Source organism: Cnephaeus nilssonii, assembly GCF_951640355.1.
Source record: "Cnephaeus nilssonii genome assembly, chromosome: 9".
NCBI classification, from domain to species: domain Eukaryota; kingdom Metazoa; phylum Chordata; class Mammalia; order Chiroptera; family Vespertilionidae; genus Cnephaeus; species Cnephaeus nilssonii.
In genome coordinates, this window is record NC_137080.1 from 15,785,297 (window position 1) to 15,812,204 (window position 26,908).

General features: G+C 36.4%; 1 protein-coding gene and 1 pseudogene across 3 annotated transcripts in view; one reads left to right on the plus strand and one right to left on the minus strand.

Annotated features, from left to right (window-relative positions):
• NKAIN2 (sodium/potassium transporting ATPase interacting 2) overlaps nucleotides 1-26,908 on the plus strand; it is a gene marked incomplete at its 3' end in the record, with an annotated part of 783,638 nt that overhangs the window by 418,467 nt on the left and 338,263 nt on the right. For both annotated transcript variants that reach the window (XM_079781273.1, XM_079781274.1), the window contains exon 3: nucleotides 20,906-20,986. In XM_079781273.1, coding sequence (XP_079637399.1) covers nucleotides 20,906-20,986 — 81 coding nt within the window. The remainder of the gene's footprint in view (nucleotides 1-20,905; nucleotides 20,987-26,908) is intronic.
• LOC307105363 (cytochrome c oxidase subunit 6A1, mitochondrial-like) lies at nucleotides 702-1,850 on the minus strand (annotated as a pseudogene). Its single transcript has 2 exons — nucleotides 1,823-1,850; nucleotides 702-1,007 (listed from the first exon to the last, which is right to left on the minus strand). The product of its transcript is annotated as a cytochrome c oxidase subunit 6A1, mitochondrial-like (transcript).

Here is a 26,908-nt window from a genome sequence, read left to right on the forward strand (position 1 = left end):
GCTGCCTCCTGCATGCCCCCTCCTGGGGGTGGAGCCCACAACCCAGGCATGTACCCTGACTTGTTTTGTTTTTTTAATACATTTTTATTGATTTCAGAGAGGAAGGGAGAGGGAGAGAGAAATAGAAACATCGATAATGAGAGAGAATCATTGACCAGCTGCACACCACATAATGGGGATCGAGCCATAATTGGGGCATGTGCCCTAACCAGGAACCGAACCTTGATCTCCTGGTTCGTAGGTCGATGCTCAATCACTGAGCAACACTGGAAACACATTCTGATATTATCTTAAGATTATTATCCTTCAGTGTCATTGATATTTTTTAAAATTACCCCCTGTTCTTTTCACATTTATTTTCTTTCTTCTATTCTACTTACTTTTCATTGACTTACAACTTTTCAACTTAACTGAGAATATGAATGCCCAAAATTATATATATATATATATATATATATATTTCTGAGCCAGATAAGAAAGTTATGCTGATACTAAAATGACAGAATCATAATGCTAAATGTAGAAACATAGGGTTAGGTCTAATCCAATCAGGGAAGCAAGTAGTTCAGTCCTGTATGATCAAAGTCTTATAACATAACAAGGTGATTATTTTCCTCATGACCCATCTAAGTTATTTTTCTAAGCCACCTCCTGTTATAAGCATAGGGATGGAAGGACCCGGGTAGTGGACCAGGTTCTCTTTATTCATCTTCATAGCTGGTCGGAAGCCCAATCACTTGAGCACTATGAAACAGAGTATGGTTACCATCTCCCCAGGGAAAGGGCTTGGACATGATGTGGAGATGGGGGTAGATGAGGAACTTGGGTCTCTCATGCTCTCTGTGGGACACATCCAGCATGCTCACTCCCACCTTGGGGAGATGCAGAAGTAGGCCAAGGCCTTCTACCTGTGAGCTGAACCCTCCTTGCCAAGGGTGCCACTAAACATAGGTCGAGCCAGCTGTGGCCAGTCCGACCTAGCAGCTCAGAAACTCCAGACCCAGTCGCTGCCACCGTAATTGACCAGGACCACAAGACAAATAATTGACTTTCATTCTCAGACCCCAAAGGAAAGGGATTCTAAAGCTCATTGAGTAGACAACTCTGGAGCTTACACTGAACCAGGAGGCATTTGTGAACATTTCCCTCCTTAAAGTTTCTTCTCATTTACTGACAGTTATATGTATTTAACACAGAATTGTGTGCAGGTGTTTTGCTTGTGTACTTTGAGCAATAGTGTGTTATCCAGGCTGTTAGTGGGCTGCAGGAATGAGTTAGCATATAAAGATAAATTTGTGGCCTGCCTGCCCAGCCCCTAGAAAGGAAGTGATAAGCTTCAATAAACCATTTTACAAGTAGGAAAACTACTACCCAGAGAATTTGTGACTAACCGAAAAATTGTGAAAATAGCACATAGAAGAGAATATATTTAAATCAAGATCTAACTTCAAGCCTTATTTCTATTTTTAGCCATAACTAATATTTCACATTCCAAGTGGAATCATCCAATTGATGATTCTGTACCCTCTTTGCCCCTCCCCCAAATATAGAGATATATTTTATCAGTTAACAAATTAGAGATGTCCAGTTACCTCTTTACTCAGCACTAGAAATTTCTGAAGACTTCAAAGACATGTAAAGAACCCTTACCACATTTAATTAGTGATAGGGTGACTTTTGTGAGAATTTATTTAATGCTCTTTGAAGTACAGCAATAAAATCATGCCATTATCTTGGCTATAAATGTTTTCATTACTTAGAAAACCATTCTGTTCTTTTTCAATCCCAGTTGTTTTTATTTGTTTTCCATGACCTCTAGTACCTGAGGGTGCAAAAATGTCATTATGCATGCTGGGCAAATAAATATGCCCATTCATTTTAAGAATCTTGCCCTTTAATTTCATTGAGTTTGTCCCCTCAATCTCTTATTATGCATCAGGGTACAAGGGCAGAACAAATTCATTTTCATTCTGCCCTTTGTTATTATGAAAAACCAAAGTCAACTCTTTTATTTTCTATTTTTCTAGATTGATAATTCTATAATTTTCTATTTAATTTTAAGTTTTTAATTAGTAATAGCTTGATCATCAGATAGAGAAATTAGTAGCCATAAATTAAGCCACAATTTTTAAATAGGCTTTAAAATATATGTTGAAAGGTGACCAGATGGAATATGTCACACTTTCACTGTGGACTTTGTGGAAAATCCTTTTGGCTCATGATCCTTCTGCCCTTGAATTGAAACCTGGGTTAATTGAGGCAAAGCTGAATTTGCTCTTTTATGAAATGTGGGGAGGACTACGTCTCTCTTAATTGCTAAAATCATCAGAGCTGTCTTGACATTTGGATATATTCTCATTTTATTTAAAGTATTAGCTGTTAGTTCATATGTTTAGTAGCCTCTTGCTCTACCAGGTTTTTTATTTAAATGTTCATCCAAAATGGCATTTGTCTCCAAAGTTATAAGAAATACATCCTTGTAATTGTAGTCTATTTCCATAAAACCAAGTGCCTAGCTCAAAAGAGGAAATTTTAAAATTGTGTTTCTTCTTCAGAAGGTCTTTGAAATAAAAAGCAGTTGTTGAATAATGACATTTTGCTACCCTCTGAGAATTTCCAAGGATAAGATTCATTCTAAACAGAGAGCTTTCCCCTATATTCTCCACAACGTTTCCACGTGTGAAAATCATTCATCCCCTTGCCCATCTCCTCCAGTAGACTGAGATCTTTAAAGACAAACTGCTGATCATGTATTGCTATATCTGCAGCTCCCAGCCTAGTTTATGGGCTCCATAAATGTTTGTTATGAGAATAAATATTTAGCCAGAATGGTGAGAATGTAGTGAAAGTAGTTGACCATTTTGATTTAAAGCATTTCATCCATGATATTCAATGAATACCCCGAGGTACAATGACTGCCTTACCCTTTGTTTGAAGTGCTGAACTTGATGGAACTATGAAGACTTTTAGGGTGCGTGTGGGTTCTAAACAGCTAATAGTTTCTTCTATAAAGCTTAACTGCTTCCATACAGAAGATGACAAATGAAGACATTAAAGGCAGCTTTAGCTAGGAAATACATAGAAATTGGTTAGCTTGCTGATTTTTGAGGCAATCCGATTCTTTCCTCACACAGCAAGGCAAAGTTAAGGCCCTGATAAGTGTTCCCAGTGCCTCTGAGCATATTTCATTGCACAAATTAAAATATTCACATTAATTGCTAAATAATCTGTAACCAGCCATCATTTGCATGTCTTTTGTTGACTGTGAGCCAATGAGAACAGGCAGCCGTTGAGGTTTCATCTCAAAGTTAGTACCTCCCAGAGTGCCTAACACAACTAAGTGTTCAATAATTCATTATTTCTTGGGCACTTCATGAAGTAGTAAGTGGTTGGAATAGATATTTTCACTGAAATCATCCAAACCATGTCAATCTTGCCTTCCTTTTATCATGTTTCATCTCTCTTTTCCCGACTTACTTTAAATTTCCCATGACCCTGTTACTGTTTTCCTAAGAAACCCATAAAGCTTCTTTGCTACTCTCATAAACATTGGGATAAATAATTGTACCTAAAACAGTTTTGTTAAAATAATAAACAAAGCATTCCACTTACAAGGTAAGTAGTTAATGGAGGAACCTTTTGGATACTTAATTTTACAGAGTGATGCGATTCTACACGATCCCAGTGCTTTGATGGATATTATTTATGTTTACAACGAACATCCCCCAAGAGCCAGGATAGAGTGTGTTATGTTGCTTTCACGCTATAAAGGAGCACCCTGAGCTTCGATTGCTAAGTGATTCACTGACAGGCACACAGTCAGCACTGGACTGCAGAACCACTCCCTAGGCAATCTGTGGTGCAGCCACTGAGGAGTGATGGAAATGTTGGCATGGCTGCTCGAGAAACGCTGGGCTGGAGTTGTACAAGCAAATCAGTTTACCTGATATTATCCATATGCACTTAATGTTTTAACAACCGCTAGTTGTGATGGAAACAAACAGAAAATGTGTAGGAATAAAACACATTTTGCTTTTAAATGATGGCTTTAATATTTACTTGTACATTCTGGGAACATTGTAATTTTTAACACATGAAGTTCTACAATAATCTAGCCATCTCATGATAAAATAGTTTTTCATATAGAGCTACATGTTAATAATTCCAACTAAGAGATAAGTGCCTTATACATAAACAAAGATATATTGCCCTACAAAACCTTGTAAATCAGTTTTATTAGAATACACTTGTCTCTTTGCTTAATAAAATGAAAAAGTTTATTTAAAAACAAAATTATAAAGCCTTACACTTGGAGGTGATCATTTTTAAAAGTAATTCTAGCTATAATGAGTAAGCATCAATGATTTTTTAAAAAGATAATAACATAGATTTAACTTTAGATTTTGGATAGTTATAGATTCCAGCAAGTTACTAAGATAGTCCCTTACAGCCTTCACCAAGTTCCCACTAATGGTTATAGCCTACAAAACTGTAGTACAATATAAAAACAAGAAACTGGCATTGACACAATGTGTGGAGTTTTATGCTATTTTACTACATATGCAGGTTTGTATAACCACCACAGTAATCCAGATACAGAACCATTCGTTCATCACCAAAAAAAAATCTCCCTAGTGCTCCCACTTATAGGCACACCTACTGGCTTGTCTCCATCATGCCTTAGTCCCCAGCAATCACTATTGATCACTAATTTGATCTTCATCTCTCTAATTGTGTCATTTCTAGAGTGTTGTATTATTAGAGTCATAAAATGTGTCACCTTTTGATATTGACTTTTTTTGTGTGTTTTTTTCACTCTGCATAATGCCTTTAAGATCTCCTCCCTGCCTGGTTTGGCTCAGTGGATAGAGCATCGGCCTGAATACTGAAGCGTCCAGGGTTCGATTCCAGTCAAGGGCACATGCCCAGGTTGCAGGCTCAATCCCCAGTAGTGGGTGTGCAGGAGGCAGCCAATCAATGATTCTCTCTCATCTATGATGTTTCTATCTCTCTCTCTCCCTCCCTCCCCTTCCTCTCTGAAATCAATAAAAAAAATGCTTTTTTAAAAAAAGATCTATCCAAGTAGTTGTGATTATCAACAATTAGTTCTTTTACATCACTAAGTAATATTCCATGGTATGCACGCACCACAGTTTGTTTAACCATTCACCTGTTATAGGACATTTAGGTTGGTTCCAGTTTCAGGCTATTAGAAATAAAGTTGCTATGAATAATCACATACATGTTTTTGTGTGGACATAGTTATCTCTCTGGGATAAAAATCCAGGAGTGTGATTGTTGTATAATATGGTAAGTAGTTTTCATGCTTTGTTTCTTTCTGTATTTTTAAGAAATTGACAAACTACTTTTCATAATGGCTGTACAATTTTACATCCCCACCAGCAGTGTGAGAGACCTGGTTTTTCTGCATCCTCACCAGCATTTGTTGTGGCCATGATTTCTTTTAATTTTAGCCATTCTAATAGGTATGTAATGATATTGCATGATTTTCTTAGTCTGTTGATGTTGGAAAATTTTCTCCTGTGCTTATTTGCTATCTGTATATTCTCTTTGATGAAGTATAACTTCATAACTTTGCCCATTTTCTCATTGTATTGTTAGCTTTCTTTTTTTTAATCTTTCATTTTAAGAATTGTTTGTATTCCCTAAACATATATATATATATATATATATATATATATATATATATATAGTACTTTCTTGAATCCATTTTACATTTTTCTTATTTCTGTATTACTCTTTATACTTTTCTATACACCATTTATTCATCTACAGTTTAGTTTGCTTTGGAATTGCACATTTTAATTTAATAATAATTTCTGCATATTTTTTCTACATCTTTCTTGAGAACTGTCAGTTTGGTTTCACATCTTTGCATTGTCTAATCATCTAATTTCTGAACTTCTCTATTTCTATTTTGTTGCTCTTTCTGTGGCCTGCTTTCTTAATTTCTTTTAGCTCATTTTGAAATATTAAAGTTTAATTTTCATCTTTTGTGGCCACATTTTTTTGTGGTGACTTGACTTTTATCTCTTTTTTTTCCCTAGTCTTAATAAAATAGAATTTTCAGAACTTTTAGGAAGAGATTTTTTTTTAGAAAGCAGAAATGAATCAAAATTGCTTTTACCACATCACCTCTCCAGGGGTGCCTTCCCTTCTGTTACCATTATTGATTCAATATATGGTCTTTCTGTGTAGCCATGTCTGCCTCTCAGAGCTAAGCCTTATTCAGTAAGCCTCCTTGAGTCTTGTGTTTCAAGACAGTGCTCTCATATTTAGACGATATATTTTGCAGTTACAGGACTTTCTGGGATTTGTTGTCTCTGGACCCATTCCCTCTAGTATTTATCTTTCCCTTACCCACAATATCCTTGCTCTGTTCATTTTTGTTTGACTTCAAGTAGTTATCCTATAGAGTTGCCAGATAAAATATAGAGGCCTGGAATAATTTGATTTTTCAATAAACATTTAGTGTGAATGTGTCCCACAGAATATTTTTATTTGCTGAATTGGGTGCTCCTACCCAGAAGTTGTGTATGATCACAAGTGTCCATATTCTCTAGCTGCTCCCTCCTCCCACTTAGTGACCTGAGCCACTTAGTTTTTGCACACACACGACTGTGCTATTTTTATTGTCTTTTCTAACAATCTGAAGTTCAGAGTTCTATTAACTGGGAGGTCCTGGGTTTTCAGAGGGGATTTATTTATGATTTAGAGGTTCTGTGGCTCAGAGGACTTAGAAATGTCTATCTTTCCTTTTTTAATTTCTCTTTATTATTGAAAATATTGCAGATGCCCCCCTTTTTTTCTCCTCCCTTTCTTTTCATTTCCTGTAACTTCATTTGCTAAGCTGTGTTGGGGGTTTGGCCACATCCACCCATATTCTAGGGCTTATATGGTGATCCCTTATCAACAGGTATTATTGAAGAGCCTTTTTTATTTTCTTTGCCTACTTTGGTTGTGTGTTTGGTTTCTAAGAAGCTTTGGAGGGAAGTAAAATGTGCATAGCTACATCTCAAGTGGAAGCCAGAGTCCCCAAACCAATAGCTTTTAAAATGACATTTTCTTGCTATTTCTCCTTGTGCATAGGAATACAATTTTATGTATTGACCATCCTTTATTGTTGAGCTCTTAATTAATTCTATTAATTTGTCTGCCAATTCTCTTTAAAATAATCACATCATCTATGAATAATGAAAGTTTAATTTCTTTCCAAGTTTTATTTATTTATTTTTTACATTCTCCTCAGCTGCCTAGGATACCAAGTTAATGTTGAATAGAAGAGATGATAGCAAGCATTTCTAGTCTTGTGTTTATTCATCCAATTTTATGTTGGGAATAATAATATCTACTTGATAGGATTGTTTGAAGATATAATGAAGCAATCATGTAACATTATTTTAGCAATTTTTAGTACATACCAAATTGGCAATAAGTGCCAACCATTATTATTTTTAAATGTCAATAAAACCATTCCATGCTATATTCATAGGAGTATGGAGTGGTACAAATAAGTTAAAGAGCATAGGAAAGATAATTAGAATATGATTATGGACACATTCACAAATAATTATATAATTTGGGCTAGTCTGCACTAAAGGAAGAAAATTTGTTTGGAATAAAAATATCAATACATAATGATTTCTCTAATGAATTCATTTTTCTATATCATTCTCTTCAAATATAAAAAGCTAGTCAGATTTAAATATTTAACATAATAGCTATTCATTCTATGTTCTATGGACCCTTAGTTATCTGTCCAGGTGGCTTACCTACTGGGGTAATCCAGACCCTCAAACTTGAGGGGTGTAAGTCACCATTCACCTGCTTGTACACTGAGGCTGTTCCTCCGATGCATTGCCATCAAAACTGGGTAGGGAATTAGCAAGAGTTTCCCCTGGATGCCAAACATATTCTTCCCTGGTCTCACTGACAGGCAGACTTTATCACCCCAGCCAGGAGCGTGACTCCCTTTCCTCGCTGTTAGTCTCTTGCAGCATAGCTAAATATGAGTGGGATTCTTGCTTTATCCCCTAATAGCAGCATTTCCCTCTGAACCCAGGGCAGTCAGATACACACAGCCTAATTTATAGGAACAGGAAGAACAAACTCTCCAAATACATCACTGGGAGTGATGGTGAGCAGAGCTACTCCTGCTCCACTGCTCCACGCCCAGACCCATGTATGTATTCTACCTATTAGAGACCTAGGACCATATAATAGACACTCATGTTGGGCACATACTGCATCCTGGAAAAAGACGCTTAGCCTGGCCTAGTATCATCTCCAAGTTAGCAAGTCATCTGCACATTTGAAAGCCAAATGAGTGTGTCAGATGGACAGCTTCTAAGTGCCTTAGGACCGACAGATCCCCTAGGCATTTGTTGACTCTCCTTCCTTAACTATTGTACCAGTGCAGTGCTTTATGGAATGTTGTGCTGGTGATCAAACATGCTTTAAGCCCTCAGTTAGTGGTTCCTCTAAAGCCTATAAACAGGAAAGGCAATCCATATTCAGAATGTTTCAGTTTCGGCTCAGATGAATTACTTGCATTTAGGGTAGAGGGGGCCCAACATAATTTGCTGTTACAGACTGGGTGTTAGCCTTCCAAGGAATAGTTCCATATTGGGGACTCACTGATACCTTGTTACCAGCAGGTTAATTGGCTTTGGCTAAATAGCCACCCTAGTTCACCACCAGTAAAAATGGTAGTATTTTCAAGGCTCCTGCATGCCAAGAGCCCTCATTGCAACATTTATTCCAATGATGAGGCCCTCCTTAGCAGCCCCCAGGAAGTGATCCAGATCTAAAACCCCACTGTGACATTTGCTTTCTAGGACCACTCCTATTTTTAAAAAAATATAATTTTATTGATTTCAGAGAGAGAGAGAGAGAGAGAGAGAGAGAGAGAGAGAGAGAGAGAGAGACAGAAACATCAATGATGAGAGACAGTTATTGACCAACTGCCTCCTGCACACCCCACTCTGGGGATCGAGCCTGCAAACCTGGGCATGTGCCCCGCCCGGGAATCAAACCATGACCGCCTGGTTCATACGTCAACACTCAACCACTGAGCCCCTTCGGCTGGGCAGGACCACTCCTATTTTTAATGGTTACCAGGCTCCTCTGGTAGTGAACTCTGAGATTCACATGCAGGTCATTTGGGGGGACTCTTATCGGGAACAACATTTGTAATGGAGTGAGGTTGAGGTCAGTGAGAATGGTCAGAAGTTGAACTGTACCAGACGCCTCAGCTGATGCCCTGCAGGGTTCGGAAACTGGGCTGGGCTTCCATGCATGTCCCGGATTGAAAATAGGGTCTGGGAGCCTTGTACTTCAGTGTCAACCAGTCATGAGATGAGGGTTGCTCCTGGAGGTGAACATCATCATAAGCGAGGCAGGTCACTGTGACCGAGGGTAATTCCAATGAGGGACTTGGCTGTGAGCTACCAACAGGCAACACTGCTGGCAGCTGGATAATGATCAGTGTCTCAGTCCTAAAGGGGCACCTTGGCAGTGCCCACAGCATTCGCTACAGACTGACTTCTAGAATGCTTTATTTGAGTCCTGTTTACCCCAAATGCATGTTTGTCACCCTGAAATTGTGTGCAGAAATAAGTTTGTACCGAAATAAATTGAGAATATTTTCCAATTTGCACGTAGGATCTATATCAAAAAATATGATTGCCACATGAAGACATTTTGATATATAACCTTAATTTGATTGACACTATTAATGCACCAACAATAAACATGATTTCATAAGTTGTTGGGATGGATTTTTACCATTCCTCATAATTACTTACCTTATAATACCTTATAACCTTGTATTTGCAAGGCATGTCTCTGCTAAGACTTATCTTCTGTAGTCAATGAGCAGGAAAAACCCTCAGGAGTATATATGGGTATCCAATCCAAGACCATGGCTTCATTAGTTCTCTAAATACCTGGGCTAAATAGTCACATGTATGCATAGTAATTTAATGAAGATACAATAACTATTTGGTGAAGATACAATATACAATCCAAATATAAAACTTTATTTCCTATGCTGATTTGAGCTAAATGCAATTTTACTCTTAAGTACCATAAGAGGAAACATTTTTAAGAGAAAGATAATTTTTAAACTTTTTAAATCCTGGAATGCTAAATTTTAAGCTAAGCATTAGTAATTTTAGCCTTAAAGTGATTAAAAAATTAGAATAAACTAATATGTGTGATGAAACATAACTATTATCAGTGCTTGCAGATCATCATTACTTGACTTTTTTTCACCTTTGAAAAAGTTAATACATATTAAGCTCTCATTCAAATGTTATTTTAATACTACATGTACATTAACATTTATCAATTTTGGGGCATAATTTTAACATATTCTCCAAGGCCCTGTCTCCTGACAACACCACATTTGATCAAATAGTGTCAGTCTTGCAAATAATGTGTCTTGCAAAAAATATATATGTGACTACATAATGGCCATTACAAGGCCTGATGGATTTTCTGAAGATGTATTCCTTAAAGAGTAATGAATACATTCTTTAAAAGTGTTCTTGTATAATAATACAAAAAGTGATTACCAGTGCTAATACTTTTGGTTGAAATCACTCTGCAATCATTACTTCCAATAAAAATGATTGACTGTCTAAGTGGCTGACAGGAAGAGTGAAATACTCTGTTTATTTCTATCACCATTGTTGGACTAGCCCATAGGCACTGCAGCTAAAGCTTGTAATGTGAGAAAGGATATACTTCTCCGGAAAAATAACAATAAACTCACCTTCCATTCATCCAGGAATGTTAGTTTCAAATGTGGACAGAAATACAAATACTTTTCAGAATATAGAGGTAGATCCATTAAGGAGTCAGAATTTAAATCCAGGTCTCCTAACTTCTTAGATATATCTTTCTATTAAATAATTAATTTATAGATATCTGCATAGGCAGATTAAGGTTATATATCAAAATGTCTTCGAATTCAAAAGAGCATACATATGCCTAAAGTGAGCCTGAAAGACTCTATTAAGTTCAGTCTACTCATACACTTGGTCTCTTTTGAAAAATTCCTTGACAGTTGAAAATCTTTCATAAAAAATTGAAAACCTCCATATCAATGTATTAATTTTATACTGTTGTGTAACAAGTTACCACAAACTTAGAGGCTTAAAATAACTCCCATGTATTCTCTCTTAGCTCTGAATGTCAGAAATCCAAGTGAGCTTGGCTCAGTACTGTGCTTAGGGTCTAATGAGACAAAAATCAAGATAGTGACTGTCCTGTGCTCTTGTCCAGGGCCCAGGGTGGGGAGGGGAGAACCATGGACTGCCAGCTCATTCAGGCAGAACTCGGCTCCATTTGATTGTAGCACTGAGGTCCTCATTTCCTTGCTGTCTGCTGGCCTGGGATGGTTTTCAGCCTTTGGTTCTTCATTTATCTCTGACTTCCCCCTTGGCCACCAGCCAGAAAAAGCTATCTGCTTTAAGACTCGTGTGATTAGATTAAGCCCACTTGGATGATCTCTCTGTTTTAGGTCAACCTGGATAATGTGCCTGTTTTATGTTTATGGCATAATACAATAACAAAGAGTTTGTTCACTCATTATGTCCACAGGTTCTAGGGATTGGCTTAGGACACATTTAGGGGGCAATCATTCTGCCTACCACAATTAAAATAAGAAATGAAATGAATTTAAGAAAACTGCTAAAGCGATTATCAAAAACACTGGTTGATTAGTATTTCATTTATGAATCCAAATTTTCACTTAAAACCAAAGGCATTAATTAATAAGCGAAACATGTAACTTTACATTTTGCCAAACGACCTTCCGGACGTCATTCCGGACATCCTTCCAGACAAAGCTGCAGCAGCGGGGCTGAGGTAGAGGTGGTTAGGGGCGATCAGGCAGGCAGGCGAGCAGTTAGGGGCGATCAGGCAGGCAGGCAAGCAGTTAGAGGCAATCAGGCAGGCAGGCAGAGTGGTTAGGGGCGATCAGGCAGGCAGAGGTTATTAGGGGTTATCAGGCAGGCAGGCGAGTGGTTAGGGGTGATCAGGCAGGCAGGCAAGTGGTTAGGGGTGATCAAGCAGGCAGGCAGAGGGGTTAGGGGTGATAAGGCAGGCAGGCAGAGTGATTAGGGGTGATCAGGCAGGCAGGCAGGCAAGCGGTTAGGAGCCAGTGGTCCCGGATTGCAAGAGGGATGTCCGACTGCCGGTTTAGGCAGGATCGGGCCTAAACCAGCAGTTGGACATCCTCTGAGGGGTCCGGATAATGAGAGGGTGCAGGCTGGGCTGAGGGACCTCCACCCTCCCATGCATGAATTTCGTGCACCGGGCCTCTAGTATATATATATATATATATATATATATATATATATATATATATATATATATAGCAAGTGACCGAAATGACTGGAACGACCAGTGCTATTATGTGCACTGTGGCCAACCAACCTTCCACGTCCCTTCCTTCGAGCAGGCAGGCTGGACCCCACCCATGCACAAATTCATGCACCAGGCCTCTACTCCTATCTAATAAAAGAGTAATATTCAAATTGACCATCATTCCAATGCACAAGATGGCCACCCCCATGTGGTCAAAGATAGCTACCCCCATGTGAACACAAGATGGCCACCACAAGATGGCTGGCAGGGGAGGGCAGTTGTGGGCGATCAGGCCAGTAGGGGAGGGCAGTTGGAGGGACCAGGCCTGCAGGGGAGGGCAGTTGGGGGGGGGGGGACCAGGCCTGCAGGGGAGGGCAGTTGGGGGGGGACCAGGCCTGCAGGGGAGGGCAGTTGGGGGGGACCAGGCAGGCAGGGGAGGGCAGTTGGGGGGAACCAGGCTGGCAGGGAAGGGCAGTTAGGGGCAATCGGGCCAGCAGGGGAGTGGTTAGGCGTCGATCAGGCTGACAGGGGAGTGGTTAGGGAGTGATCAGGCTGGCAGGCAGAAGCGGTTAGGGGCAATCAGGCAGGCAGGCAGGCGAGTGGTTGGGAGCCAGCAGTTCTGGATTGTGAGAGGGATGTCCGACTGCCCATTTAGGCCCGATCCTACTGGCATCGGGCCTAAACAGGCAGTCAGACATCCCTTGAGGGGTCCCAGATTGGAGAGGGTACAGGCTGGGCTGAGGGACACACACACCCGTGCACAAATTTTGTGCACCAGGCCTCTAGTATTTATATAAATTTTGAAAATGTCATTGCTAACTTCCTACTTTTGACCTTTCAAAATTCCCTGTTTTATTCTTATATTAATATTCTCAGTATTTCCATCATATTTTTCTTTCTTATCAAGATAGAAATGTTTTACATTTCTAATGAGACACCTAACACAATGTATATTTTTCTTCTTTGTATGCTCTTTAAGTTGAATCTTGCCAATTGTAAGACACTGTCTGATTCATGGTCTTCCTCTAGGATCATCTGAAATCTTTTACTTACTTTGAGTTTAATACTAAATTACTTTTCTATTTAGTTGAATATGTATAGTCTAACTAAAGCAAAGAGTTTTGCTATTTCTCTAGGGGGAAAAAGAGAGACTCACAGGAAATTCTAGCAATTATTCACATTTGCATATTAAAGAGAACAAAATATTAGGTTGTGTATAAGTTGCAGTGGCAGATAGCACCCGCCCCCCTGCAACACACACACACACACACACACACTCTCTCTCTCTCTCTCTCTCTCTCTCTCTCTCTCTCTCTCTCTCTCTCTCTCTACTAACAGAATCTGAATTTCGTTCACATATTTGGATGGTTAGCAAAGCACTCAGGGAGGTCTGATCCTCTCTCAGGTCCAGGGGAAGAATTACAGTGGGTTTACAATAACCAGGATAACCCTAATCCTTTTTGCCAGTGATTGGCTTCAGGAAAGTAGGCATGAGATTCACTTTCACCTAATGAGATGAAAGAAGTCTTCCAAGTGCCTCTGGGATGTTTTTCCTCCTGAAAGAATAAAGTGTTGCAGAAGGAAGGGATTTTTCTCTGACTGCAAAGGATAACTGTGTGAGGATTTGAAAGAAAATCCCACAGGTATAGGTCAAGAGCCATGGCAACATGGAGCCATTGAGCCAACAATAGCCCACTTCCAGACTTCACGTATGAGAAAAGATTTTTAAAACCCTGTATTTAAACTGCCTGTAGTTCAATATATGTTACTTGCAGCCAAAAACATTTCTTAACTGAAACAGTTGCTTTTTTACTTGCTTTAATTTTTATCCAGTTTACCAAAAGAATCCTGAAGCTAGTAAATCTGAGCCCTGCTTTTGAAATAGTAAATGGCAAGCTGTTTAGTAAATTGATGGGGGGAAAATGCTTTTTAGATGAGGAAAAAAAATATGCAGTTTTCATTCATTACTAAACATTAACAGATATATTAGCATCTCCAAATGAAGAATTGTGATCTATAAAGTACTCAAGCATCTAGTTTATTTCTTTAAATATATTTTTATTGATTTCAGAGAAGAAGGGAGAGAGAGAGGTAGAAACATCAATGGTGAGAGAGAATCACTGATTGGCTGCTTCCTGCATGCCCCCTACTGCGGGATCAAGCCCGCAACCCAGGCATATGCCTTTGACCAGAATCGAACCCGGGACCCTTCAGTCTGCAGGCCGATGCTCTATCCACTGAGCCAATCCGGCTAGGGCTCAAGCACCTAGTTTATAATACTCTAGGAAAAATATACATTTATGTTTTCATGTGGCCACTCAGTTGAACTTTGCTTCATGGATTTATTCATATTAGCCAAAACTGCTCTTTTTGGTGGAATTCCCCTAGGCTTAGAGTTGTAGGACTATGTAGACCTTGGTATAAACTATTTTCTTATTTAAAAAGAAAAAAAAAATTAGTCAAATACAGGTGTCTACATGCTGAATGAGTGTTACTGTTTTTTCAAAAGAATTATTTTTCACTTTTTGTTTCAAAAGGAAACAATGCCTTTGGGGATAGTGTTTTTATTTGGAGTTGCATAAAATTTAATAGCCATGTTTAAATGTTCATTAAAATCATGCCCTTGGATATTCTAACATTTATAGTCTGTCTTAGAAATAGTATATTTAAGCAAACTATATTAAAGTATGATTTAATATGTCAAACTAAACATTTTTAAACATAATCCAAATATCTAGGAATTGATCAAAATAGAACAATAAAAAAACACATAAAAGATAAATAATAGAATTCATTGAATAGCTCATGGTGAATCATTGAATTAATATATATGTTGCAGAATACTTAAGGAGACTTTTTAATCAAGTAAAAAAATAGGTAACAAAATATGATCAAGATTTGTATTTAATGTATACACATAATTGAAATATATTTTATAGAAAAAGCAATGGAAATGTGTGCACTAAAATAATACTGATGATTTTAGTTAAGTATTGTAAATTTTAAGTATTTTTATAATAAGACATTCCTGTAATTGGGAGAAAACATAAAACTGATTTTTAAAATGAACTAGAAGTTAATGAAATTTTTACAATGTCTAAATAAATATAAAAGTACTAGGATGCTTGAGCATATCATGGCAGCATTGATAAAAATGAGAAAGTAGAAATATGCCTTACTCTATGACTGGAAGCACAATCTATGATTAGATTCTGGCTGATTACCTAATCAGATCATCCCTCATCAAACTAGGAGTTGTCATAGTGTATTTTTATAGATATTTCTCCAAAAGTACATTTTCATTTATTTTTTATGTTTTTAAATTAATTTCAGAGAGAGGAAGGGAGAGGGAGAGAGGAATAGAAACATCAATGATGAGAGAGAATCATTGATCTGCTGCCTCCTGCACCCCCCTACTGGGGATTGAGCCCACAGTCCAGGCATGTGCTCTGAGCAGGAACCAAACCATTACCTCCTAGTTCCTGGATAGATGCTCAACCACTGAGTCACACCGGTTGGGCAAGGGACGAATTTTTATAGCATGAAGAAAATAGAAGAAAGAATTTAAATCATAAGGAAGACTGTCATAAAGTGATCAAGAATTGGGAAATGAGATGTTCTATTTGGGCCACTATTGCTCTTTTTTTCTCATAATAATGTCTGAGAAACTGATGAGAATGCCTAAGCAGATTAAATGATACTGCTGTTGCAGTTGAGAAAATTGAGCTAAAATATAATTAACTTTCAGCAAAAGATTAATATATTCCAATCATTTTAACCAGGGATATTTGTTTTATGGGTATACATTTATATCTATTAAAATACCTTCATTGTTAATATTAAAACACCTGATTGTTAATCACTTTAAACTGTTGCTTCAAGAAGTTGTTTTAAGACATGATTTGCTAGTCCAATGCTTCTTAGGAATGCTTCTATCACAGTTCATTAGAACTGATTACATTATTTTTTATATTAGAGGTATATCAATGACATTGCTCCCTAGTTAAAAAATCACACCTGAACACATTTCAATACATTGCATTGATTGCACATTAATGATAAATATAAATCATTTTAGGGAATAGTTATACCCTGTAATGTTTTTCTGCAGCATCTGTTATAGTCACTTGCTTCCTGCTGGTGATTAATAAATGTAAACTGATTCACTGGCCCAACTCTTTTTCTAATTAAGCACTTATGGAATCCTGTGGCTAGTGTTTCATTTTCTAACCATTATGGTAATATGATTGAATAATAGTTTTCTAAATTGTGGTGGTTTTTAAGAATAATTCACTAAAATGATTCAGATCACTTAAATTTTTTCCCCTGAAATTGCTTTTAGAATCATTGTGAATAGTGGAAAAGATAGGAAAATTCACTTGTCTTAAATGATAGCCTCCTTTTTACCAGAATTTTTCTAGAAGAAATTACTTTGGTAATACAATGCCATTAAGATTGGAGTTTCCCCCCAAGTTAATTTATGAATTGAATGTAATTCAAATAAAAATGAAAAATTGTGTCTGTATATGAAAACCTGAAAAACTGATGTTAAGTTCATCTGCTTTGTCTATGTCATCTATCCTTTATAACTTAAAAAAATACAGACTTCCATTTTAGGAAGCTTTATTGTAAGAGAAAGAAGTAGAAACACTGGCAGTGCTGTTAAGGTGTGATTCATTATTTTCCAGGCAGATGTTTATCAGCCTTTTGTCTGAGTCACTATCATCCTAGTTATTATGCAACCACAACATGCAATATCACTGTGGCTCTGGATCTGGCTAGTATTTTGGCCTATCATGATTGACAGCCTTATCTAATTTTTATCTTGCACAGCTAATTAGATTTCATCATTACAGCCCCAAATACAATATGGAACCCATGATGATTCAATTACTGTGTGTGTGTTTTTTCAGTTGATAATGTTGACTATTTAGCTGGAGACTCAATCAAATCCATCTCTCAAATGGTCCACTTAGACCTGCAGAATTCAACCCTTACAGAATGAGTTTTATCCTGATGGGATTTGTCCATCATTACAGATAATCTCATAATTGGTACCTTAAACATAAAATATAAGATTTTTTTCACCAGAAAAGATGAGGATAAAGAAAAATTGTAGCAGAAACTATATGTTAGGTGCTGTCTGGCAAGCTTGAGACTTTGTTATCCTGTTAGGCCATCTCCTGGGCAGTACATCATTTTCAATTACATTCAAACTGAGCAATTGTCAATTAGATCACATCAACCAGCTGTAGCAACTGGGAAGAAGTTAGTACACATTTTTACACCCTTAAATAATTATGATAAGTAATATTTTGAACAGTGTGAACCGTAGGATTTATTGACAAAAATCATTCATTGTCCAAATTACAAGGGAACACACAATCTTCAGTATTAAAGAATTATGTAAAATCCAGTTAGAGGAGATTTGATTTAGATAAATACCAGTTGTTAAAATGAGAAAAGCAAGAACAAAAGAGAATTTTCTTTTTCAAAAAAAGAAGAGAATGAAGGAAGACTGTTTAAGAAGTTAAATGAGATAAAGTCAAATTAGATAAAGGCCTGCCTTTGGATGATGATGCAAATGAAAGGTCACCCTCTGTAGCAATGTGAGTTTCTCTGTTTATTAAAGTTGCCACATCACTAAAGGTGACAATTCTGTATTAAACCTTTAATGAAAAAGAGTGCAGGTGAACTAACTGGTTTATAATAAAGTCAATAAAATGAAAATACCCTTTTGGATGACTATGATCAGAAAGGAATAAAAAAGGAGAACAAAAGTGCTGGCTGGATAGTTCAGTTGGTTAGAATGTTGTTCTGATATGCTAAGGTTTTGGATTTGATGCCTCATCAGGGCACATACAAAAAGGAGCCAATGAATACAAAAATAAGTGGAACATCAATCAGTATTTCTCTTTCTCTCTCTCTAAAAATCAATATTTTTAAATAGTGTGATTTGAAAAGAAAAGAACACAAGCATTACTAATTAATACTATAGAAGAGCAACTCATGAAATACAATATAGAAAAGCGCTTTATAATTTTATAGCATGGCAAATCAGAAATAACAAATTACCGCTTAATGAAATCAAATGGAGAAAGGTTTGCTTTATAAAACACCATCTGTCACTTTTGGCATTAAGGTGTCAAAAAAGCAAACTTATTCTAGGGAAGAATATGTTGCATTAGGGAAACAAAGAAAACAAGTCTAGACTGCAAGTTCAATTAGTGGAAGAAAGTTCTAACTAAGTTTATGTAGAAAGCACTTTTGTTTTACATCCTAAGTAGATAAAAGTTTGAAGATAGTGCTTATTTAACTGACCATTATTAGTAAGGGAGGGAGAGGGTGTCACCATGAGCAAAGGATATGATAAAACACTTTGTTCATTCTTTTATTTTTTCTTAGTCACTTAAACCAAGGCACAGGAACCCCCAGGCACTTTTATTTTTTCTCACCCTGTTACCCTTAAAATAGGACACAGCATTTCACCATATTTCTAAAGGTAAAATCTAGATATTCAAAGTAGTTGAATAAGTTTAGATGTTAGTTTTAAAAAAAATGAGATATTAATTCACACTTCCCAATACTAAGCAAGCTTAGATGTTTCTGTAGCTGTCTGCTAGAACTGAGATCTTTGCTGCAGACAGCTCAGCTTCTTTGCCTTATTTCTAGCCCCGAGCCCTCAAGTCAAACAGCCTCTCCAGCTCTTTTTTTTTTTTTTTTTTTTTTTGTCTTAGACCATTTAGTTTTGCCCTTACTTTAGTCTCACTAGCATTGCACCTATCCAGCATTTTGATGAACCCGTCATCTGGAAAACAACTGAGTCATTATTATGTGTTACATCCACTCATCATATAGGGATCTTAGTCCCCACACTACATGAGTGACCATAGTTCACTCATAGAAACCAGGTCTAGGAGGGGAGAAGAGGTTCTGCATCCGAAAATACCAAGATTTTTTCCAGATTGGTCCTCATCCATCGATTTACAAAATATTTTCTTAGTGCTTATTTTGTGCAAAACACTAAGTTGACAAATTAGAGACATAAACATAATTTTTTAAATGGACCCTTTTCTCAAGGAGCTTATGCAAATTGATATAAGACATTTGGAATGAAATTAGGACAAGCAAGGTCTTACTAGAGCACTAAGCAGGATTAAGCCAATTCCAATTAGATATCATTTAGGAGGTAATATTTAAATTGACCTTTAAAGAAAAATAAAATATTGATAGATGGTAAGAGGAGTACCTAGGGGATAAAAAAATTATTAAAGAATAAATGAATAACATTTAAAAAGGCACAGAGGTGGCAAATAACTACCCATGTACATGAAACTGCAAGTAATTCAATATGTTTGAAATCCATGATGAAAGATTAAACGAAATGCGTCTGAAAAATGTAACATGGTTCAAGATTATGGAGGTCATTGAATGATAAAATAATGGTTTTAGAACTCATTATATAAATAATGGGAGCCATTGGTGTTTACTTATCAGAGAAATGAAATCCTCTCGTCCCACTTTTTAAAATTCCCATACACTTTTTTCTTTGTTTACAGTACCCTTCCACCATAGTCCTTCAACCCCCCACGATTTTTGGTAAAGTTTATATGTTTGTTTGATTCACTTCTATGGAAAGTGTTTCACCTCTCCTGTTAAGCTTTATAGTACTAGTTTTTCTCAGAATAAGCTTACACTTCTCCCATCTTCCTTGCTTGTGCTCAGATTATTTTAATGATTTTTGTATAATAACCATCTTTTTTTCTTTAAATCTACCCTCACTTGCTTTCAGGGAGAATTTATCATTGGTCTTTGATTCCTTAATATCTTTCCAGCATGTTATTTTCTAGATGCTTAAACAATTGTAGTTGACTGACTGATCAGAACTATGTCTTGGTTAAAAAAAAAAAATCATCCTCAGGGAAGAAGACAAAATAAATAGAAAACAGAATAAAATTAAGAATAATAGCTACATGGTCACTGTAACAGGAGATTGGGAGGGGATAAAATAAGAAGGTAAAGAGGGAAATGAAAAGAAGACCACAGAAAGAGAAAGCTGATTTATATGGGACAGAAATAGAAGGACTATTTGTGGATGAACCCAAATAATTTGGAGAAAATTCATATTATAATGGTTTGATTTTTGCCAAAGAAAACATGAGTTCCCTTCGATGGGTTGTATTTAATATTTCTTTGGAGCATCCAGTTCTTTAGATATCTAGAAGTCATAATCATTGCCCCTTAAAACAGAATGTGGGCTAGTATTTCTTTTGTCTTAAATCTTAAAAATTATCCTTAAGCAAGTTTGAGCTATAATACTAGAGTCCATAACAGTGAGAAAAATATCAACAGAGATAAATGTGCATCTCATCCTGTTCCCTAGAAAGAAGCAATATCTAATATTTCCCACTAATCTTATGATTTGCGTTCAAAAGTTCAAGTTCTATTTAAATCTTATTCAGCTGATTCAAAATTAATTATATGTTATTTCTCTCTTGCTTTTCCACAGTATGCTGTCTGGCTAGTCCTCTGGGTTACGTGGAATGTGTTTGTTATCTGCTTCTATTTGGAGGCTGGGGACCTCTCAAAGGTAATTTGCCATCTGATTTGCCTGAGTCATCAATAATGTGTTACTAAGTCTCTTCCTAAGTAAGGCAGAGTCTCACCCTGCTCTTGTCACTTAGATGCGCCTCAAATGAAGGTAAATTGAAAGGTATCCTCATCTATATCTCTGCATTTCTACCATCGAAGATATGCTTTAGTGTGTCACAAAATGTATTTTTATTTTTAAGCAAAACTAATGTGAAATATTGATTATTATAGTGACCGTGCTGTAGACTTTTAAAACGTTGACTGATGAGGGATTTCTGAAGCAGAATAGAAATTTTTTTAGAGATAAAATCTTGAAGATTAAATTCCTTAGTTTGCTTATTGCTTATTGCTCTGCTAAAGATTTTCCTGATTGGGCCCAAATAGCAATGAAATAATTTGAACAATTAATGGGTTTTAATTGAGTACAATTGTTACCAGAGGTATATAATTTATTATTTAGATTAAAAATTAAACACTTTATTCTAAAATAGTCTATGAAAGACTTATAATACTTGCTTTTTTCATTAGGTTTCTTTATTTTGTGCTGTTCTTAGGTATGTATATATATATATATATATATATATATATATATATATATATACATACTTGTTTTTGAGCATGTGGGTTGACTTTATATTTCTAACACAAATGCCTTTACTATTGAAATGATGTAGTTTTTAAATCTCTAAAACCAGCATCCTTTTTCTTTTGGAATGCAATTAACACCAGGTAAGTCAAATGAGATAATCCATTCAAGGAGGTAGCGTATCTGGCTTGAGATGCTTGAGAGGTTGCAAACCTGTATTTCTTAAAATTAACTTTAAAAGACAGATGGTAAAACGTTCTTCTACCTATCCCTGTTCAGAACAGAAAGACCCTGCAGAGACATTGACATTTTAAAACCCCAGAGATGATAACCTGCTTTAAAAGGCAAAATAACTGAGCTATAAAGTCACCAGGAATTACCTTTGCAGGGCTATATATTTTGGGGGTTGAGTGATGGGGTTAGTAGTAATACACATTTATAATCTATCATACAGGAGTTTTTAAATGTGCTCTGAGCATTTGCAAGGATGCTTATCTGACTTGACAGAGGCATTTCTATGATTCTAGTAGTGCATGGTCCTCCACACTCTGGGAAGCAGGCAGTCATCTTTTCCAAAGATGATGTGACCAATGAAAAGGGCTTGTTCAGGTAGCTCTTGGAAGGACATAGCCAGGACTGCTGCTGTGTCCATGTCAGAAAAGCAATACGCACTTTGCAAGGATTTGAATTCCTTACCCAATTTATACATCCCTGCTGTTCTATAATCCACTTTATTCAAAGAAAGTCCATACTGGAATGGCACTTAATGATATTTTTAATTTTAAATAATCACCTTAAAAATTGGAAGGCATTTATTGAGGCATATTTAGCTGTGTAAAATAATCTAGCAGACCAGTTTGTTTAATATACTAGTAAAAGGAGAGAGGGAGAAAAATAGAGAGATTTGAGCCAAGCAGGCTGCACAAATATTCTCTAATGTGTTCACTGCTCCATGTGATAACTGCAGGCACAAAATAAAGCTTGTGATCTTCATGACCTTGGACATGGGCATTGAAACCACAGCAAGGGTACATCCTGAAACATTAGAGTTCAAGACAGTTGCAACCCAAATGACTAAGAATTCTTCTAATGCACACAGGCAGGTAATGACTATCCCTTGGCAGTGCAGCAGTTAATAACATTTCTTTTCTTTTCATCTTATAAACTATGCTAGGCTCTGCAGAGCACATGAAAATTTAATATTTTTAACAAATAATCTAAAAGAAAACCATAAAGGGCAAAGTTATAATAGTTACCTGCACCAGGTTTTTCCTCCCCTTCCTCCTCAAAGGGTTTGAGAAAGGAGTATGTGTGCCATTTAATTCTTTAGCTTCTGTAACTGCCTCACATCCTTCAAGCAATGCAGTGACAGGAGGAAGCAATGGTGATTGCAAAATGTACAGATATATGAAAACTCAAAATGGGACTCCTGAAACTGCTGACAATGCTTAGATTACAGAATATAAACAATCTTTTCTCAACCCACCAAAAATAAAATAGTTTGACCATACAAATGGGTCTGTTCATTTGTGGCTGAGGGAGAAATACTGGGAATTTAAATCAGGGAGGAAATTCTATGGTCTTATATATGTGAAAGAAGTGTGTTTATTTTCATAAAATACTTTGTAAATCATGATTCCTTCACACAGTGAATATTGGCAAGGATGTTAAAGCAATCTTTAGTTATCTCTAGAGTTTAGAATGTTTGTGGTCATTTTGCATATGTCTTTTCTATTTGTGTTTTTTTCTAAACTATTTTCCTTTTACTAATGAGCAAAACAGATTAGAGTCATTAACCAACCCAGGTGTACATTCAGTAATGGAATGGCTTAATTACAAAAATATGGTACACAAGACTGACCTGTTTGATCTTCAGTTTTCTTTGTACGCATAGTTGTATTGCAAATATATTTCCTTCATTGGAAAATCTGTGTAAATCAATAATTATTCTTAAAATATCAATGGACAAATTTTAATTAGTATCCCCATAGCATTTAATTGATCTAATAGATAAATCTGTTCAAAATAATAATAGCAACAATGTATCACATTATGCATGCTTATGTATGTACATATATGCTTACACGTGTGTGTATATACATATGTATATATATGCACATACATATAAACATACATGTATATGCATATATATACTTGTGTATGCTTATATATAACTAAAATATTGTAAATAACAGCAATGGTACAAGGGATTAAAGGGAGAAATTAGAATTATTTTGTTAATATAGGAAACACACTGCACATGAAGTAGTATAGTACTCATTGAAAATGAACTTGGATTACTTATAAATGTTAATTGCAAACTTTAGGAAAACCACTAAATTTTTTTCTTTTATTGAATATATTGTGGTGACATTGATTAATAAAATTATATACATTTCAGATGTACAATTTTATAATACATCACCTGTATATTGCATTGTGTGTTCACCATTCAAATTCAAGTCTCCTTCCATCACCATTTATCCTCTTTATACCCTCCTCTACCTCCTCTCAGCCCCTTTCCCTCTGGTAATCACCATAATGTGGCCTGTGACTATGAATTTTGTTTTGTTTATTTATTGTTTTTGCTTAATCCCTTCACCTTTTTCACCCAGCCCCCAACTGCCCCCCACCCTGACAGCTGTCATTCTGTTCTCTTTATCTATGCGTCTATTTCTATTTTGTTTATTAGTTTCTTTTGTTCATTAGATTCTACATATAAGTGAAATCATATGGTACTTGCCTTTCTCTGACGGGCTTATTTCACTTAGCATAATACTCTCCAGGTCTATCAAATGCTGTTGCAGAAGGTAAGATTTCCTTTTTTTCTACTGCTGAGTAGTATTCCAATGTGTATATGTACCAGTTGTTTGTTTGTTTGTTTAATCTACTAATCTACTTATGGGCACTTAGTCAAAGCTAGTATTTCTGATGTGGACTTTGAGAGTCTCTTTTGGAAGTCAAAATATTAAGCACTAAACATTTCTTTCTTTTGCCTTCCTACTAAAGCAGTGGTAATTCTCCTTGAAGTAGTGAAGCTGTCACTGACTCACTAGGGAAAGTTTGCAGAATATAAGTATGAAAAATAAAAGCACAGAGATTAATATTCTAAGACAGTATGCTGCTGGAAATAAAAATAAAGCAGATACAAACATGGCCTAAGCAATTGCTTAGCCTCATTTTGTATCTAAATCCCAGTTTACAGGGATCATTGTAGAACAGGAAATTTTATTCTATGCCCCAAATTTAAACACTATATTTTTGTAACTTTATTGTTACAGAGCTATGTAAAAATATAAGAATATGTTTGAATTAAGAACCCCATAGCTTTACATTTAGTATAATTTAATTGTTAAAAAATTGAAAACTTACAATTTTTTTTAAATCTTGGAATATTTGGTCCACATTAAATGATCTTGTGTGAAGTAGGTCCTTAGATGTTTCAATAGCTGCAGAACTTACTTGGGAATTATGTCCGATTCAGCATGGCCCCAAGCTCCAAGTGTGCTCTCCGTCAGGGATAACCTTCTCAAAATCACCCCCTTCCTGTGACCCACCACCCTAACATGACCCCTGGAACTCATTTTAGAACTAAATTGGAATTGGCAGTTGCCAAATTAGCTTTGGAGGGCAAAATGTCAGTTTCTATGTCTGTGGATTCACTCAGGGACAATTGATGCTTTGATGAACTATGGGAAATACAAAAATACAATCCAAGGAATATTAAATAGTGAAATAAATCCATTCCATTTTTTTTTCCTGCTTCTGCATCTAGGCTCATTTAGGCAGAAAGAACAAATAAGTGACTATTTTCCTTGCCTTTTATATGATGACAGAACAACTCTAATTCTGTACTGTACTTAAAATTTACATTGAAAATACAGTTGCACTTCGGATTAGTAGTTCAGTGTACCATAGGTAACCAGGGAACAATGTTCAGTAAATACTGGTATTAGATGTAAAGCAGTGCAAAGAAAATGAAACTATGTAACTATCTTTCCTGATTGAGAATTATATGGAGCAATTTTGAAATATTTAAAGTGATTTACATACCAACATTGCACTTAAGGTGTTACTTTGCCTCCTCCTCTTTAAAGATTTATTTTTGATGTTTTATAAAGCAAAATGTGTATTCAGCCTGATGCAACCAGCAAAGCAGCTTACAAGGTTAAAAGGAAAAAGATGACTCATTAATAAACAGCTATTTAGAGAATTATAATTAGTTTTTTTCCCTTCGTTAGCGCATGTAGCCTGCTAGAGGAATGAGTCTAATGGCAATTGCAGGACTCCAGGGTCGCACACTCATAGGTAGAATAATATAGAAAACCGAAGTAATTAAGTGGTTTTTCAAAAAAAAAAAATGTCATCTTTTTTTTCTAGTGTAAAAACGAGGCATTTTGCAGGGAAGTAGCTGCATTGACACCATGGGGACACTGTCCCTTTCCCACTCTGACAGAACAATCCCTAGTGACAGATCCTCCAATCTTATTTGAATCGCAAGTGAGAATGAGCTTAGTGATCTCAATTAGTCCTGGGGGGAGGGGGGGCTAATATCACACAATTCGGCACACTCTGCAATTGCTCCCGAAGAGATCTGTCGCTCGCCAGACACTCGGAAGGGCTGTGACCCTCCTGGGGGTACATCTGATACACTGGCTTCATCAGGCAGCCTGCACAGCGGATGGACTCCAGCTTTTGCACTCAGATTTTACGAGCACTGAAATTAATCCATTAAGCATTTTGTATACCCAGACCCCCCACTACTTACTTTTTAACGCATTTATATAGTAAGTTAACTGTGGCATCATGGTGTGCAGCATAATGAGTTCAATTCTTCTTGTCTCTTTGCTTCCTGTTTCCTTCTTCTCAATGGAAAAAAAACAAAACAAAACACAACACAAAAAACAACCAAGATAGCTTAAGATAGCTTAAGTTTAATATTGCCAAATAGCCAAATAATTAGTGCTGCCAGATATTTTTTCTCTTTAAAGTTTCCACAGAAAATTTAAAGCCACAAGCACAGTTTTGAAAACAAAGGCAGCAGAATATTATCTAATAGAAATAATGGATGTGACTGTACAGTGCACAAACCACAAAGTATTAGTTGGTTATAAAATAATGAGACGAGAGTATTTCACTGTAGTATTCTAATGTGGGAAAGGTGGGCCCTCAGTCTGTGACTAATTCCAATGTTTATTAAGAAGGCAAGTTGTAGCAGCTTTATGGGTTTCTTTTAGAAAAGTGGGGGGAAAAATAAATAAACCACAAAGTCAATGTGATTTTAAGGGTTATAACATTTCCCAGGTTTCGATCACTTTCTTTGTGATAAGCATG